At 57.4% G+C, this 12,507-nt stretch overlaps 1 protein-coding gene across 3 annotated transcripts in view; it reads left to right on the top strand.

Annotated features, from left to right (window-relative positions):
* The window catches only part of WNT3 (Wnt family member 3), a 48,488-nt gene that overhangs the window by 32,640 nt on the left and 3,341 nt on the right, over window positions 1-12,507 (top strand). Inside the window, exons 2-5 of one of the 3 annotated variants that reach the window (XM_033089055.1) lie at window positions 4,830-5,071; window positions 8,737-9,002; window positions 9,196-9,330; window positions 9,628-10,115. In XM_033089055.1, the coding sequence (XP_032944946.1) occupies window positions 4,830-5,071; window positions 8,737-9,002; window positions 9,196-9,330; window positions 9,628-10,107 (1,123 nt within the window). In that variant the 3' untranslated portion in view covers window positions 10,108-10,115. Of the gene's footprint in view, window positions 1-4,829; window positions 5,072-8,156; window positions 8,270-8,736; window positions 9,003-9,195; window positions 9,331-9,627; window positions 10,116-12,507 lie in introns of those variants that run through there. The other 2 variants (XM_033089057.1, XM_033089056.1) reach the window with 2 other exon arrangements.

The raw sequence follows: 12,507 nt of genomic DNA on the forward strand, positions 1-12,507 counted from the left end.
ACGGGTAAGATGTTTGCTGGGGCTTGGGCAGTGGAGAGGCCCTCCAGGTGGGGGGTTTAGCTTGTGCAAAGGCATGGAGGTGTGAAACAGCCGGCTGCGAGTCATTCCGCAGCCTGGACAAATCTAATCAAAGCCACTCACACTTTGGTACAAAGAATTGAGGAGAATGAGTCTCACTGTGTGACCTCCTCCCCCAGGGGATCGACCACGTCAGTAATAGGGACAGAACCTGTGAGTTAAATGAACACGCGCCTGCCTCTGCTGGTGGAATTGCAGTCGTGAGCAGTGTGAGGGTAGGAGGCTCAGGGTCAGGGGTGGCAGGGCACATTTGGGCGAGGGCAGCTATCCTGCAGAAATCAATCCACAGCCACAGCCTCATTAGCCGTAACACCAGCCCGGAGAGCTAAACCCTCATCCCCAGAGGCCCTTGCTAATTACTGGCAGGATGTCCACATCTGAGTTAAAACCCGTGCATGGAGCATCCTGGAAACATCCTGATGCCCTTGCCCTTGCCCTTTGGGTCACCTTTAACACTCAGCCAGATCACACGTCTGTTCAGCCACCCTCGTTAGGACCCAGCTGCCAGACAAGGGGCCAGCTTTGCTCTGATTCAAGGCATTCTTGCCAGTGATGGATGGGAAAAGGCTCTGAATATTCTGCTGTGTTCTATCAAGTCAGGGATAGGAGGGCAGGAGGAATGAAGCTGATGACAGGGCAGGCGATGGCTTCTAAAACACATGGCAACCACGACGACCACTACTTACTGAGGGCTTCCCATATGCCGGGCACTTATACCATTTGTGCCTCCCATTTATGTCTGTTTTACAAATGAAGAAACTGAGGCACAGAGAGGTTAAAAAAAATCGCTTGAGATCAGCAGTTAAGGAAATGGCAGAGCTGGATTTGAACCAGGTAGCCTGGCTCCCGGGTACACCATTTGTTGGACCCGGGCAGCAGGAAGAAAACAGGGTTTGGTGGGAGGGGGGAAATGAACTCATCATCTCTGAGGCTGGGAGTTATTTTTGGAGGACATCACACTTGGAGTCAAACCCAGGGTCTGAATTCTGACTAGGCCACTTCCTTCTGTAAGTCACCCAACTTCTCCGTGCCTCAGTTTTCTCATCTGGCAAGTGAGATGACAGCACCCACCTCACAGTGCTGTTGTGAGGATTAAACATGAAGTGGCTGGTACGTACGTGCTAAATAAATGATTCCTGTTCTTACTGCTAGTGTTGAATGTGACTGCAGAGGACAAGAGAAAATCTGCTTGGTTTGGAGGAGAGATGACGACTGTACCATAGGAAGGACTCAGCTAGCAAGGGTTTGGTGACCCACAGGGGACTGTGGCATCTCCCTCCTGGGAGATGTTTGGGAAGCAGCTGTGACATTGGCGGCCACCCACGCCATGCCAGCCAGTGCCCAGGGCTCGGGGTTCTGTCGGGCTGGGCAGGCTACCTGGGACCCTGTGGGAGGGAACTGGGGAACAGGGAGCCTCTTGTAAGGTTGGGACAAGTGGCAGCCTCTCCAAGTGGAAATGAAGAGCCAACAGGGGCTCCTCCATATCTCAGCCCTGCTCTGTGCGGTGGTAGCCAGCTAACCTGGCTCCATGGGTCTGGTTGTATGACCTTGGGCAAGTCATTTCTCTCTGGGGCCCTCTACTTTCTCATCTGTATAATGGACCTTGCACTTTCTTAGGGCTCCTCTTGTAGGTTCTGATTCTGGTCCAGCGCTCAGCCTCCCACTCAGCGTGAGGATACCCAGGCCTGCAGAGGTACAGGGCAAAGGATGTGAATGGGAGAAGGACGTGGAAGGAAAACAACAAGAGGAGAGGGAGAGGAAGGATCCCTGAGTACCCTTTGGGCCCCACTTTCATCTCTCTGAGCAAAGGGAGGTTGGAGCCTTGGGAATCTGGCTTGGCTGGTGTGCAGACCAATAAATGGGCAATGATATGGGGCAAGCACCCCGGGAGCCAGAGGTGACCCTGGGACAGGCCTGCCTACGTTAGTGTGTACAGTGGGGGCAGGAGGCCAGGCTAACAGAGAGCGTGGGTCCTGGAGGGCCAGTCTACACGTCTACGGACAAACAGGGATGGCGGCCCTGGTGGGGAGGCTGGGGAGTATTCTGGCCAAAGGGGAGGGTCTCCAAGGCTGGGGAGTGGGTGCCAGGTCTCCCCACGCTGTTCTGGGACAGTCAGGGATCAGGTCAGGATATGGGGAGGTGGCAGGCAATCACCACCATGCTCCTTTACAGGGGTCCTCATGGTGCCACACTCAGGAAGAAACACAGGTGTGGCCATGGGGTGGCAGCGTCCTCTACCTCAGCTCCCCTCTCCAGCTGTCCCCATATAAGGCTTCAGGGCCTATACATCAGAGAAGAACGTGGAAAAGGCCGGGGCTTCTTCCCAGGGGGACCGTTCTCCTGAGCCTCCCTCCCAGGATGGCACTTTGTGGAGCCACCAGCACTGAACTCTGGCTCAGTTTCCTTCCCCAGTGATTTCAGGACTGCTGGGGCAGCTGGCAGGGCAGGGCTGGACATAGTGGTTAAGAGTACAGGGAAAGGCCTCCTGAACTGGGAGGGAGGCTCGACTCTGATACTTTGTAGTCCTGCAGATCGGCAGGTCACTTAGCTCCTGGCCTCAGGTTCCTCCTCTGTGAAATGGGATGGCGACAGTGATAATGAAGTTCCGACCTCCCAGACTTGCTGTGAGGGTTACATAATGAGAGCACTCAGAACCGGCCCAAGCACATAATAAACGACAGAGCTTTGATGATCATTATCACCCCCTTTTATAACTGGAAATAGGGCAGGGCAGGAGAGGGTGACCTGCATGGCCCTGTCAAGTGCTGTGTGCCATGTGCCCATCGGGGGCTCTGGGTCGACCCGCTCCACCCCACCTAGGCAAAGGCTCAGTGCTGAGGACAGGGGCACATGGACCAGTCCTGCAGCCACCTTCACGTCTCAAGACCCAGGCAGGCATTGCCCAGAAGGGACGATGGCACAGTGGTTTTCCCCATGGGCACTGGAGTCAGATGGCCTGGGGTCCAACGAGCAGCTCCTTAGCAACTCTGTGGTCTGTGCTGGTTACTCGACCTGCAAAGCTAAGCCATCTGAACACGGGGCTGATATAACGCCCTCCTATGTCATAGGACTGTTATAAAGATTCAGCCAAGGAAAGGACTCAGCCCAGTGCCCAGTACGAAGGAATTCAGGAATAGCCATTCTCAGCGGTAAGTCAGGCCTGCAGGTTGCCCTTCCTTCTCTTTAGAAGGGCTTGATGCTCAAGACCAATAATGTCTCATAAACATTACCATCCAAACTCCCAGATCTCGTTCCGCAATCCCTGCCCCAAGAATAAACGAACAAATGGGAAAATGAGGGCCCGTCTCATCCCTCTGATGAGCCCAGAGCCAGCCCAAGGCAGATGGCCACACTGCCCCTCCCTGGTGTCCATCACAAGCACATAGTAAGGGGTTAAATGACAGGTGTTTGGTTCATCCTAGTGTCTTGTCTAGAAAGCTTTTATGTGTTTTTTCCTGGTCAGCCCCCCGCCCCAACCCTGGGTCTTCTAGACCTTTCCAAGATGTCTGCTGTCCCTTCGTGTGAGGGACTTGACCGAGGCATTGGTCAGTGCTAGGTATAAAGGGCGAGGCTCTGGACCCCGCTGTGCTCCTTCTTCCTGCTCTCACTGTCTCTGATGGCAGGGCTGAGTGCAATTGGCCTTGAAGCTGACCGAGACCCAGGATCATTTTCTCAGCTCCTCCCACAAAATGTCATTCCTGCGGTTACTGTGCTAGGTAGGGATAGCAAGTAGAAAAGTAGCACCTTGGTTTTCTAGTATTTTAAACTCTTGTTCCTCCTCTCCCAGCTCCCCGCAAGACCTTTCCTTCTGTTGACTCTTTATAAAACCTGAGAGATTGACAGGACATTGATTGGAAAAGGAGGGGCAGAAGAGTGCAGGTCACAGAGTGTTGTGTGGGGGAGTATGATCTGAGGTCCTCTCCCTCCTGAGCCAAACAAAGCCAAGCTCCAATCTGATGAGAGGAGAGATGACACTCTAGAAACTTCTGTGGAGCTGTGGAGATGGTCATGGAGGCCATGGTGGACCAAGGACAGAGGACCTGGTGCAAGCCACCAGTTCCCTGGGGAGACACTGGGAGGCTCTGGGCTGGGCAGGCAGTGTCTTGCGGAAGAGGCTGAGGGGCATTGCCATGGGTAGCGTGTGTGTGTGTGTGCGCGTGTGCGTGTGTGTGTGCACGTGTGTGTGTGCTCGCACACACACATATGCATGTGCAAGCTCCCTGCTGGGACCGAGGCTACCCCGCTTCCCTGCTTTTTCTGAGATGGGGCTGAAGTCACCCCCCTTCCACCCTCCTCTTTTTAGGTTTGAGCTCCTTCCCATGGGTCATTGGAAGTCTCACGTGGACCCAGAAACTCAGACTCCTCAGGAGGTTGCCCAGGCCAGTCCTTTCATGCCCATCAGGGAAACTGGCCCAGAGCCTGGGAGGGACTTGACCGAGGTCCCCAATGCCATCTTTCCAGTCCTAGATTCTTTTCATGTATTGTAATGTCCTCCAAGGGCCCCCACGAGAGGTTTCTGCTGGTCTTCATGCCCCTGCAAGCAGATATGCCCATGTCACAGGGCTGACTTTGCCTGGGTCAGAGCTCTGGTCTGTGAGGGCAGCATTCGGTGCCAGGTTTCTCCGGGTTCAGGCTCGCAGGCCCTCTGCTGCTCCATCTACCACCCCAGAGAGCTCATGAGGAAGAAACGGTGCCCATGATGGGCCGTGTGCTTTGTGCTTGCAGTGCCACTGCCCTCTGTGTGCCCACAGGTCCCTGGCCCTGGGCCAGCAGTACACATCCCTGGGATCTCAGCCTCTGCTCTGCGGCTCCATCCCAGGCCTGGTCCCGAAGCAACTGCGCTTCTGCCGCAATTACATCGAAATCATGCCCAGCGTGGCCGAGGGCGTGAAGCTGGGCATCCAAGAGTGCCAGCACCAGTTCCGGGGGCGCCGCTGGAATTGCACCACCATAGACGACAGCCTGGCTATTTTTGGGCCCGTCCTTGACAAAGGTACTGTCTCGGGGCTGGGTAGGAGGTGGGAGCGGGGTGGGTTGGGGGAGGGCATCAGGACACAGTGATTCTTCCACCTCAGGGTGCCTCAGCTCTGAGCCCAGGGTCCCCAGGGGAGGGTGACAAAACTGGCCATGACCCAGGGCCTCCACGAAAGTGGGTCAGGTCCTTCCCTGGACAGACCCAAGCTGTTGCCATGGCTGCCACACCTTCCCTAGTGCTGCTGGCTGCTGAGCAGCCTTGAGATGCTCTAGGACCCTGAGATCCAGCGCCGGCTTGGAGGCTGCCGCCTTCCAGCTTTCACAGCGGGCGCTCCAGGCTTTGAAATGGAGAGCTGTGACATTTCACCAATACTGTGTTAAGTGCTATGCAAATCTAGTTTTGGGGTGGGATGGGGGCATTGCCACCCCTGGATCCGCCCCCCCCAAAGAAGATTCCGGGGCTGAGGAAGATGCTGGGTGCTGGTGGCACTGCATTGCTCCCAAGTACTTCTGTGAGAAACTTCTGCTGGTCCCCATGCTCCTGCAGCTGGACAGACCGACGGACTGTGGTGGGGCTAGAGGGCGTGCTGGCCTCTGCGTAACTTCTCAGCCATCTTACAACCTGGGAGTCTAACAGGTTGCGCTTCTAACGAATGGGAATCACACAACTTGACTTTAAACATGAAGGCCCTGGGTGAAAGGGACAACTGCTCCCAAGAAGGGGACTTTGGGGCTGGTGAGTTCTGGGCTGAAGATGGGCAACTCTGAGAAACTGCAGGAATTTAATGATCCCACCCGGCCTCCAGGAGTCACCACTCCTTTTGCACAGCAACTTAAGCCTCTCGCCACCAACAGGGCTTTGCCACCCAAACCCTGGAGTCCCAAAGTCCTTCCTTTTAGAAGAGCTGCATTTATAGCCAGAAAGAAAAGGGATCTGAGAGCCAGGGGGTCCTTGGGGGAGGGTAGTGGTGGGTAACGGGGGGTGGGGGGGGAAGCTGACCTCTCCGTTTTAGAGTGCAGTCCCCCTTAACCTGTGCCTCAGGTGAGCAGGGTTTGTCTGACCTACAGGCTATTGTTATGGGACCGAAGGGCAATTAGCGAATCAATGGATGATGATTCTGTTTACGCTTCTGTTACCAAAGCTAATTATTCCTTGTTTACATAAAAGGTTTGGCCTCTAATTGGGGCCAAGTGGCGGCGGTTTGCATTTCAAACCTGATCTTGCTGTTGTGTCAGTCTCACCGCCTTCCGGTGCCCCACCTCGGGCCAGGTAGCGCTTAATCAAACAGCCTGGCGTCTAGACGCGCTCCCTAAAAGCAAGACGCACCTTCTGATTGCTCTTCCCCGCTCGGGACATTAGCCGGTGAAAATCGGGTCTGTGAGCTTTATGACCGATTCACTCATGACCCATTTCAGTTTCAATCACCGTTGCAGATTCTAGAACGTGCCTTCATCTCTAAATTGCAAGAGGGCAGTTTTGTATCGGGAAGGGGGTAATACGTCAGAGACTCTGGGAATTTGATGAAAGCTAAGCAGTCTCCGGGAAGAAGGCCCCCGCACGCACGCGCGCCCCAGTGTCCAGAGCCGGGTCGTCCCTCACCCCCGCTGGGTGGGCTGCCAGGGGTTAATCTCGGCCACCGCTTTGAGACCAGGGTGGCAGGGAGTCGTCCTGCTCCGGGGCGCGCATCTTCCGCGGAGGCCGCGGGCAGGCGCCCCAGGACGGAGCCCTACGGGAGCGGCAGCCTGGACCCCGGAGGCGGGCGCGGGGGTCGGCGGCCGGCGGCCGAAAGGCTGAGGCCGCGACGGCCGGGCGCAGGCGGCGGCGCTGCCAGCCCGAGAGCGCTCCCCCGGGTGGGGCCGGGGGCAGGCGGGCCGGAGGGGCTTAGGCGGCTTGAAAAGGGCCCGAGCGCCGCCCCCCACCGCGCGGCCCGGCCCCGCGCCCGCTGCGGCCGCCGCGCCATTCACACGCCCTCTGGCCATTCGGCGCGGCGCGGGGGCGGGGGGCGCCGCTTCAATGGGGATTTCGCCGGCCGGCGCCGGGGCTGGGGGCGCGGCCCGGCCGCGGGAGCCGCCCGTTGCTACGCGGTGGCGGCCGGCCCGGCGGCCCGGGCCCGGCGGCCGCATTATGCGGGTAATGCGGTGTGACACCGCGCAAACAAAGGCGGATTGAGCGGCCCAGCGGGCCCCGCCGGACGAGGACCGGCACAGCAGGGCTGTCAGCGCCGCTCCCAGGCTAATCCCCGCCCCGCCCCCGCCGCCCCCGCGTCCCCGGGGCTGGGAACCGAGCGCAGCCCGAGGCCCGGGCACCACTGCCGCCGCGAGAGGCCGCAGGCCGGGCCGGAAGCGAGGCGCTCACCCTTGGCACCCCCTGCCCCCGGACGCTGACGGGTGGGAGGGGGCTGGAATTGGGGCAGTGGAGGGACCGGGTTCGAAACCAGGGCGTAGCGCCACAGGCCTTGGCCGCCCCCTGGCCGCAGTCCGCCCTTGCTGCGCGGGCTCCACCGCGCTGGCGGGCTCGCACCGCGCTCCCCTCGCGTCTGCTGGGGCTGAGAACAGGACCCTCCCCTGCAGATGGCCCACCAGGGCGCTGGAGCCTCTAAAGAAGCAGCAGTGGCTACGAGGGGCCACCAGCCTCCCTTGTTTGCCGAACTGCGATCTCGCGTAGCACTCTGGACGAGAGTCCGGGCTTCTAGGCCAGCCCGGCGTCTTGCAGCCTGCGTGGCCTTGGACAGGTCACCTCCCTGCTCTGGGTTCCTCGCCAGTGAAGAGAGATGGTTGGACTGCAGATCTTTCAGGCCTTTGCCTCTCTCATCGTCAGTGTGTATCTGTAGAGTGGGCCTGGAAGACTCCCTGCCCCATGGGGTTAAGAGGATTTAATGGGATAAAGGATACGGAGGGCAGAACCTGCTGCCTACCAAGCACCCAAGTGGCTACCATCATCATGATGTTTGGGGGACACCCCTGAGAGTCTCTCCTTTTTCTTCCCTGGACCCTGGGGCAGAACCAGGGGAATTGCCCCACGTCTTTTGTCCTCCCAGGAGGGGCTTGGCCTTCTCAGCCCAACACGTTGGCCTCGTCTGGGTGAGGACAGGAGGATGGGAAGGGGGAGATGCTGGCTACACCTGCTAGTCAGGAACTCTGATGGCAGAGGGAAATTGTTTCCATTCTGTGAAGAGAGTGGCTCCAAAAAGGAAAGAGCCTGCCCAGGTGCATCCGGGTAGGGAGTGGGGGAACTTGGGTAGGTTTAGGCTGTAGGTTCCCAGGCCTTCATCTCCACAGACCTCGGGCTCTGGAAACTGGGAAGGTTCAGGCCTGTTCTGGGCTCTGTGGAGTTTGGGAAAGTGGAGGGCAGGGGCGCGTGGGGCCAGGACGGAGCAGGGCCACCTTATCTATTCAGCAAACTGCCAGAGCCATCATTTCCACCCTGCTTCTAATAGGCTCCACTCTGCCAGCCGTTAAAGCCCTGGGTTAATAAGTTAGCTGCCCTGGGCCTCGGTTTGCTCATCCCCAAAGTGGGGATACCTACCAGGAGCTGGGCCAGCCAAAGAGGATCTGAAGGGCACCTCAGTTCCTCCTACTTCCCTCAGCGATGGCGAGCCCTCCTTCCCAGCTGGGGAGGTTGAGGCAGGGTGGCTGCATCTCAGGACCTTGTCTGAGCAATGCCTCCCCACCCCCTTCCCGCAGCCACCCGCGAATCGGCCTTCGTGCACGCCATCGCCTCTGCTGGCGTGGCCTTCGCAGTCACTCGCTCCTGCGCTGAGGGCACCTCCACCATCTGCGGCTGCGATTCCCATCATAAGGGGCCGCCTGGCGAGGGCTGGAAGTGGGGCGGCTGCAGCGAGGACGCGGACTTCGGTGTGCTGGTGTCCCGGGAGTTCGCGGATGCGCGCGAGAACAGGCCAGACGCGCGCTCGGCCATGAACAAGCACAACAACGAGGCCGGCCGCACGGTGAGTCACCGCGACCCTGCCCCGGTGTTCCTTCCAGAAGCCCTTGTGGGTCCGGGGCTCCCTGCTCTTCTTTTTCCCCTTGGCCAGGCTTGGACCCCACCCCACCCCCACCCCCACCCATAGTCACTCCTTTTGTTCACCCTCCTTTCTCCTTGGACTGTCCTGGGTCTTCGGCCGCCCGGGGATGCACCAGCCCCGGAGTGTGGCGGCCCCAGGAAGCACGTACCAGCCAGCCCATTCTGTGTGCTCATGTAGAGCCCTACATGTGAAGCCCGTGGGCCTGGCTTTGAACCCAGCCTCCACCCTCTTCCTATGGTTGTTTGACAGGGTGAGTCACTTAAGTTCCCAGCCTCAGTTTCCCCATCTCTTAAAAGTGGATAACAATCCCTATTTGCTATGGCTTTGAGAAATGGATGTGATTTCTGCCAATGCTTGGAGTGGAAAGGGGAGGAAAACAGTGGTCACCATTCTTTGGGGTCTTCATCCCTGATCAATTCTCATCCTGGCACAGGATAGGCATAGAGAAGGCTCCAGGGATGGGGGCTGTGCAGGGGCAGAGGGGAAGGTCTAGGTGTGCTCCCAGGCGGGGTCAGTCTGGGGGCCAGCTGCTACTCCTCTTCCCCAGACCATCCTGGACCATATGCACCTCAAGTGCAAATGCCACGGGCTGTCCGGCAGCTGCGAGGTGAAGACCTGCTGGTGGGCCCAGCCCGACTTCCGTGCCATCGGTGACTTCCTCAAGGACAAGTACGACAGCGCCTCGGAGATGGTGGTGGAGAAGCACCGCGAGTCCCGTGGCTGGGTGGAAACACTCCGCGCCAAGTACGCGCTCTTCAAGCCGCCCACCGAGAGGGACCTGGTCTACTATGAGAACTCCCCCAACTTTTGTGAGCCCAACCCAGAGACAGGCTCCTTTGGCACCAGGGACCGGACTTGCAATGTCACCTCCCACGGCATCGATGGCTGTGACCTGCTCTGCTGTGGTCGCGGCCACAACACGAGGACGGAGAAGCGGAAGGAGAAGTGTCACTGCATCTTCCACTGGTGCTGCTATGTGAGCTGCCAGGAGTGCATCCGCATCTACGACGTGCACACCTGCAAGTAGGGAGCCAGGTAGGGTGGCGGGGTGTGGGGAAGCTGGGGGGCCTTGGTGCAGGGAGCTGGGTTTGCCCATCTCCTTTTCCTGACAACTCCTTATTATTTCTGAGTGATGCAAGACACAAGTTCCTACAGCCAAAATAGGAAGCCGGGCTTTCCCAGGCTTAGGTGGGAATGGTCCTTGGTGGATAACACAAAGCACAGATAATAACCAAGTGTATGCACAGGAGGTTGCAAGCAATTGATTACAGTTTTCATCCAAGTTAGTCACTTACGAGCCAGGTCAAATTTTTGCACGGCCACTGGCTCTCATTATTGAGTATATGAGGAGCCAGAGGAGGGACACCACGCGGTTAGAAGCTGGGACACCTGACTTCTGGTCCCAACTTTGCCCTTAACTTCCTGTCCCTTTTCTTCTTTGGGCCTCAGTCTTCTTACTGTAAAATAAGAGGGTTAAAATACTTGAAACAGTGGGCCGAAGTCTCTTCTACCCCTGGGGCAGAGTCATTGTGCATCCACCTTGAACTTAGAGGGCAAGTTTTTGCACAAGAGTAAATCCTAGCAGCCTCAAGGAGGTGGGTGGGGGAAGCGGTGTATAAGCCTACATCCTGACAGATCTGAAGCTTGGGTGGAGCGGGGCGCACTCTCCCCGAGTTTATGGATGGTGATGGGGAGGAGGAAGGAGTCAAGTTCAGAGTGATGGTGGTGAGTAATCAAGGGATCAAAGGCGGGTGGATTATGTTGCCAAGCTTCCCAGAGGTGGCCGGCGTGGGAGACACCGTGCCTGGCCCTCAGATCCATAGGTCCCCAGGATAGGTCAAGATTGCTGTGGGGTGGTCCTAGAGTCTCTGAGGCTGGTGTGTCCTTTCTCCCTTTTCTCTGCCCTGAGAGGGAGCCTAATATCCAGAGGCATGAACCCTGGCCCAGCTTCCACCACTTGTAACTGTGTGATCCAGGTAAGATAGTCTTCCCACACCTGTCTTCTCATCTGTCATCCTCCCTAGAAATGCTGTGAGGAGCAAAGGAGAAAGCATGGGGGACAATGCTTGGTTCACAGCAAAGGACTTGCCTGCCTACGTCATCACTGGCTGGGGCTGTGTCAGGAGAGCACCCCCCTGGGTCATGCAGTTCCGCACCTTGGAGCTGGGGTGCACGTCTGTGCTGTGTGGGCCTGGGGGAAGAACCTGACATCATGGGGAGAGCTCTGGCTGAGGAGTGCCTCCCCCAGCCCACCTGGGAAGCCCTTCTGTGTAGCTCAAGTTATATCCTGGTAGGGACAGAGTCCAGAAACGCAGAAAAGAGGCACCCCCTTTCTTGGTGTCTGGAAAAGCAGTGTCGTGAGTGGAACGAGGATGAGGTGGTTCCCACCCCACTGCTTACCAGCCATGGAGCCTTGGAGCCCAGTTTCCTCATCTGTGCAGAGGTGGTGATAATGAGAGCCTAGCAGAATTTTTATGAGGCTCAAGTGAGCCAACAGCTGTGACTGCTTGTCTGAATACAGTACTAATAGAAAGTGTGATGAATGCCATGAGGGAGCTGTGACATGAGGGCGGCCACGATGCAGTGAAAGGCTGTCATCACTGGGGCAGTTTCATTGACTGCCTTTCAAAATGAAAGAAAAGTCATCACATGAGAGAGAGTGTACAGGCTCATGGTGGGCCGTCCAGGTGGAAGGAATGTTTGAAAGCACAGTGGCCACGTTCCTCTGATGTCCACTATGGCCAGAGGCAGCACGGTGTCCCCACTGTCCAGCAGGACACAGCTCTGGCCATTCTGAGGGGGTGGTGGGGGAATCAGAGTTTAGAATACTCACACTGGACAGAGGGCCACCTGTCTAGCTTGCTCATTGCACAGATTGGGCACTGAGCACAGGTCTCTGCCTTCAGAAAGCCCCAGATGTGGGTCCTGTTAAGGCCACAGCAGCACCCCGGGCCCCATCACTGGCTCCAGGGGGCTCTCAGGTGGCACAGATTCAGGACCCTGGAGCTGTTTCAGCACTTCTCCTCCGCAGGTGGGCAGCCAAGATAAGCTACCTGCCAGTGGGGAAGGTGCTGCCTTGGCCCTCAGAAGGCCACCACCTGCAACCCCTGTGCTAATACGGGTCCTAAGAAGAACCAGGTTTTTCCATCAGCTCTTGCCTTCTCATTTCTGAAATATTAATAGAATGGTGTTTTCCAGTCTTATGGAAAGTGCTACATAGACACGGTTTTAAGACACCATGTTCAGGTAGATGGTGACCCCCACTCTGGGACAAGTGGAGAATTTGCTCCCAGTGCTATGCCCTTTTGGTTAATACTCAACTTGAGTGATTTTGGGCAAGCTGTTTTGCTTCTCTGGGCCCCAGTTTCCTCATTTGTGAACTGGGGATAAGTGCCATGTCCCTAGCAGGGTTGGTGTGGACTAGAGG

This window comes from Rhinolophus ferrumequinum, chromosome 21, assembly GCF_004115265.2.
Source record: "Rhinolophus ferrumequinum isolate MPI-CBG mRhiFer1 chromosome 21, mRhiFer1_v1.p, whole genome shotgun sequence".
NCBI lineage: Eukaryota > Metazoa > Chordata > Mammalia > Chiroptera > Rhinolophidae > Rhinolophus > Rhinolophus ferrumequinum.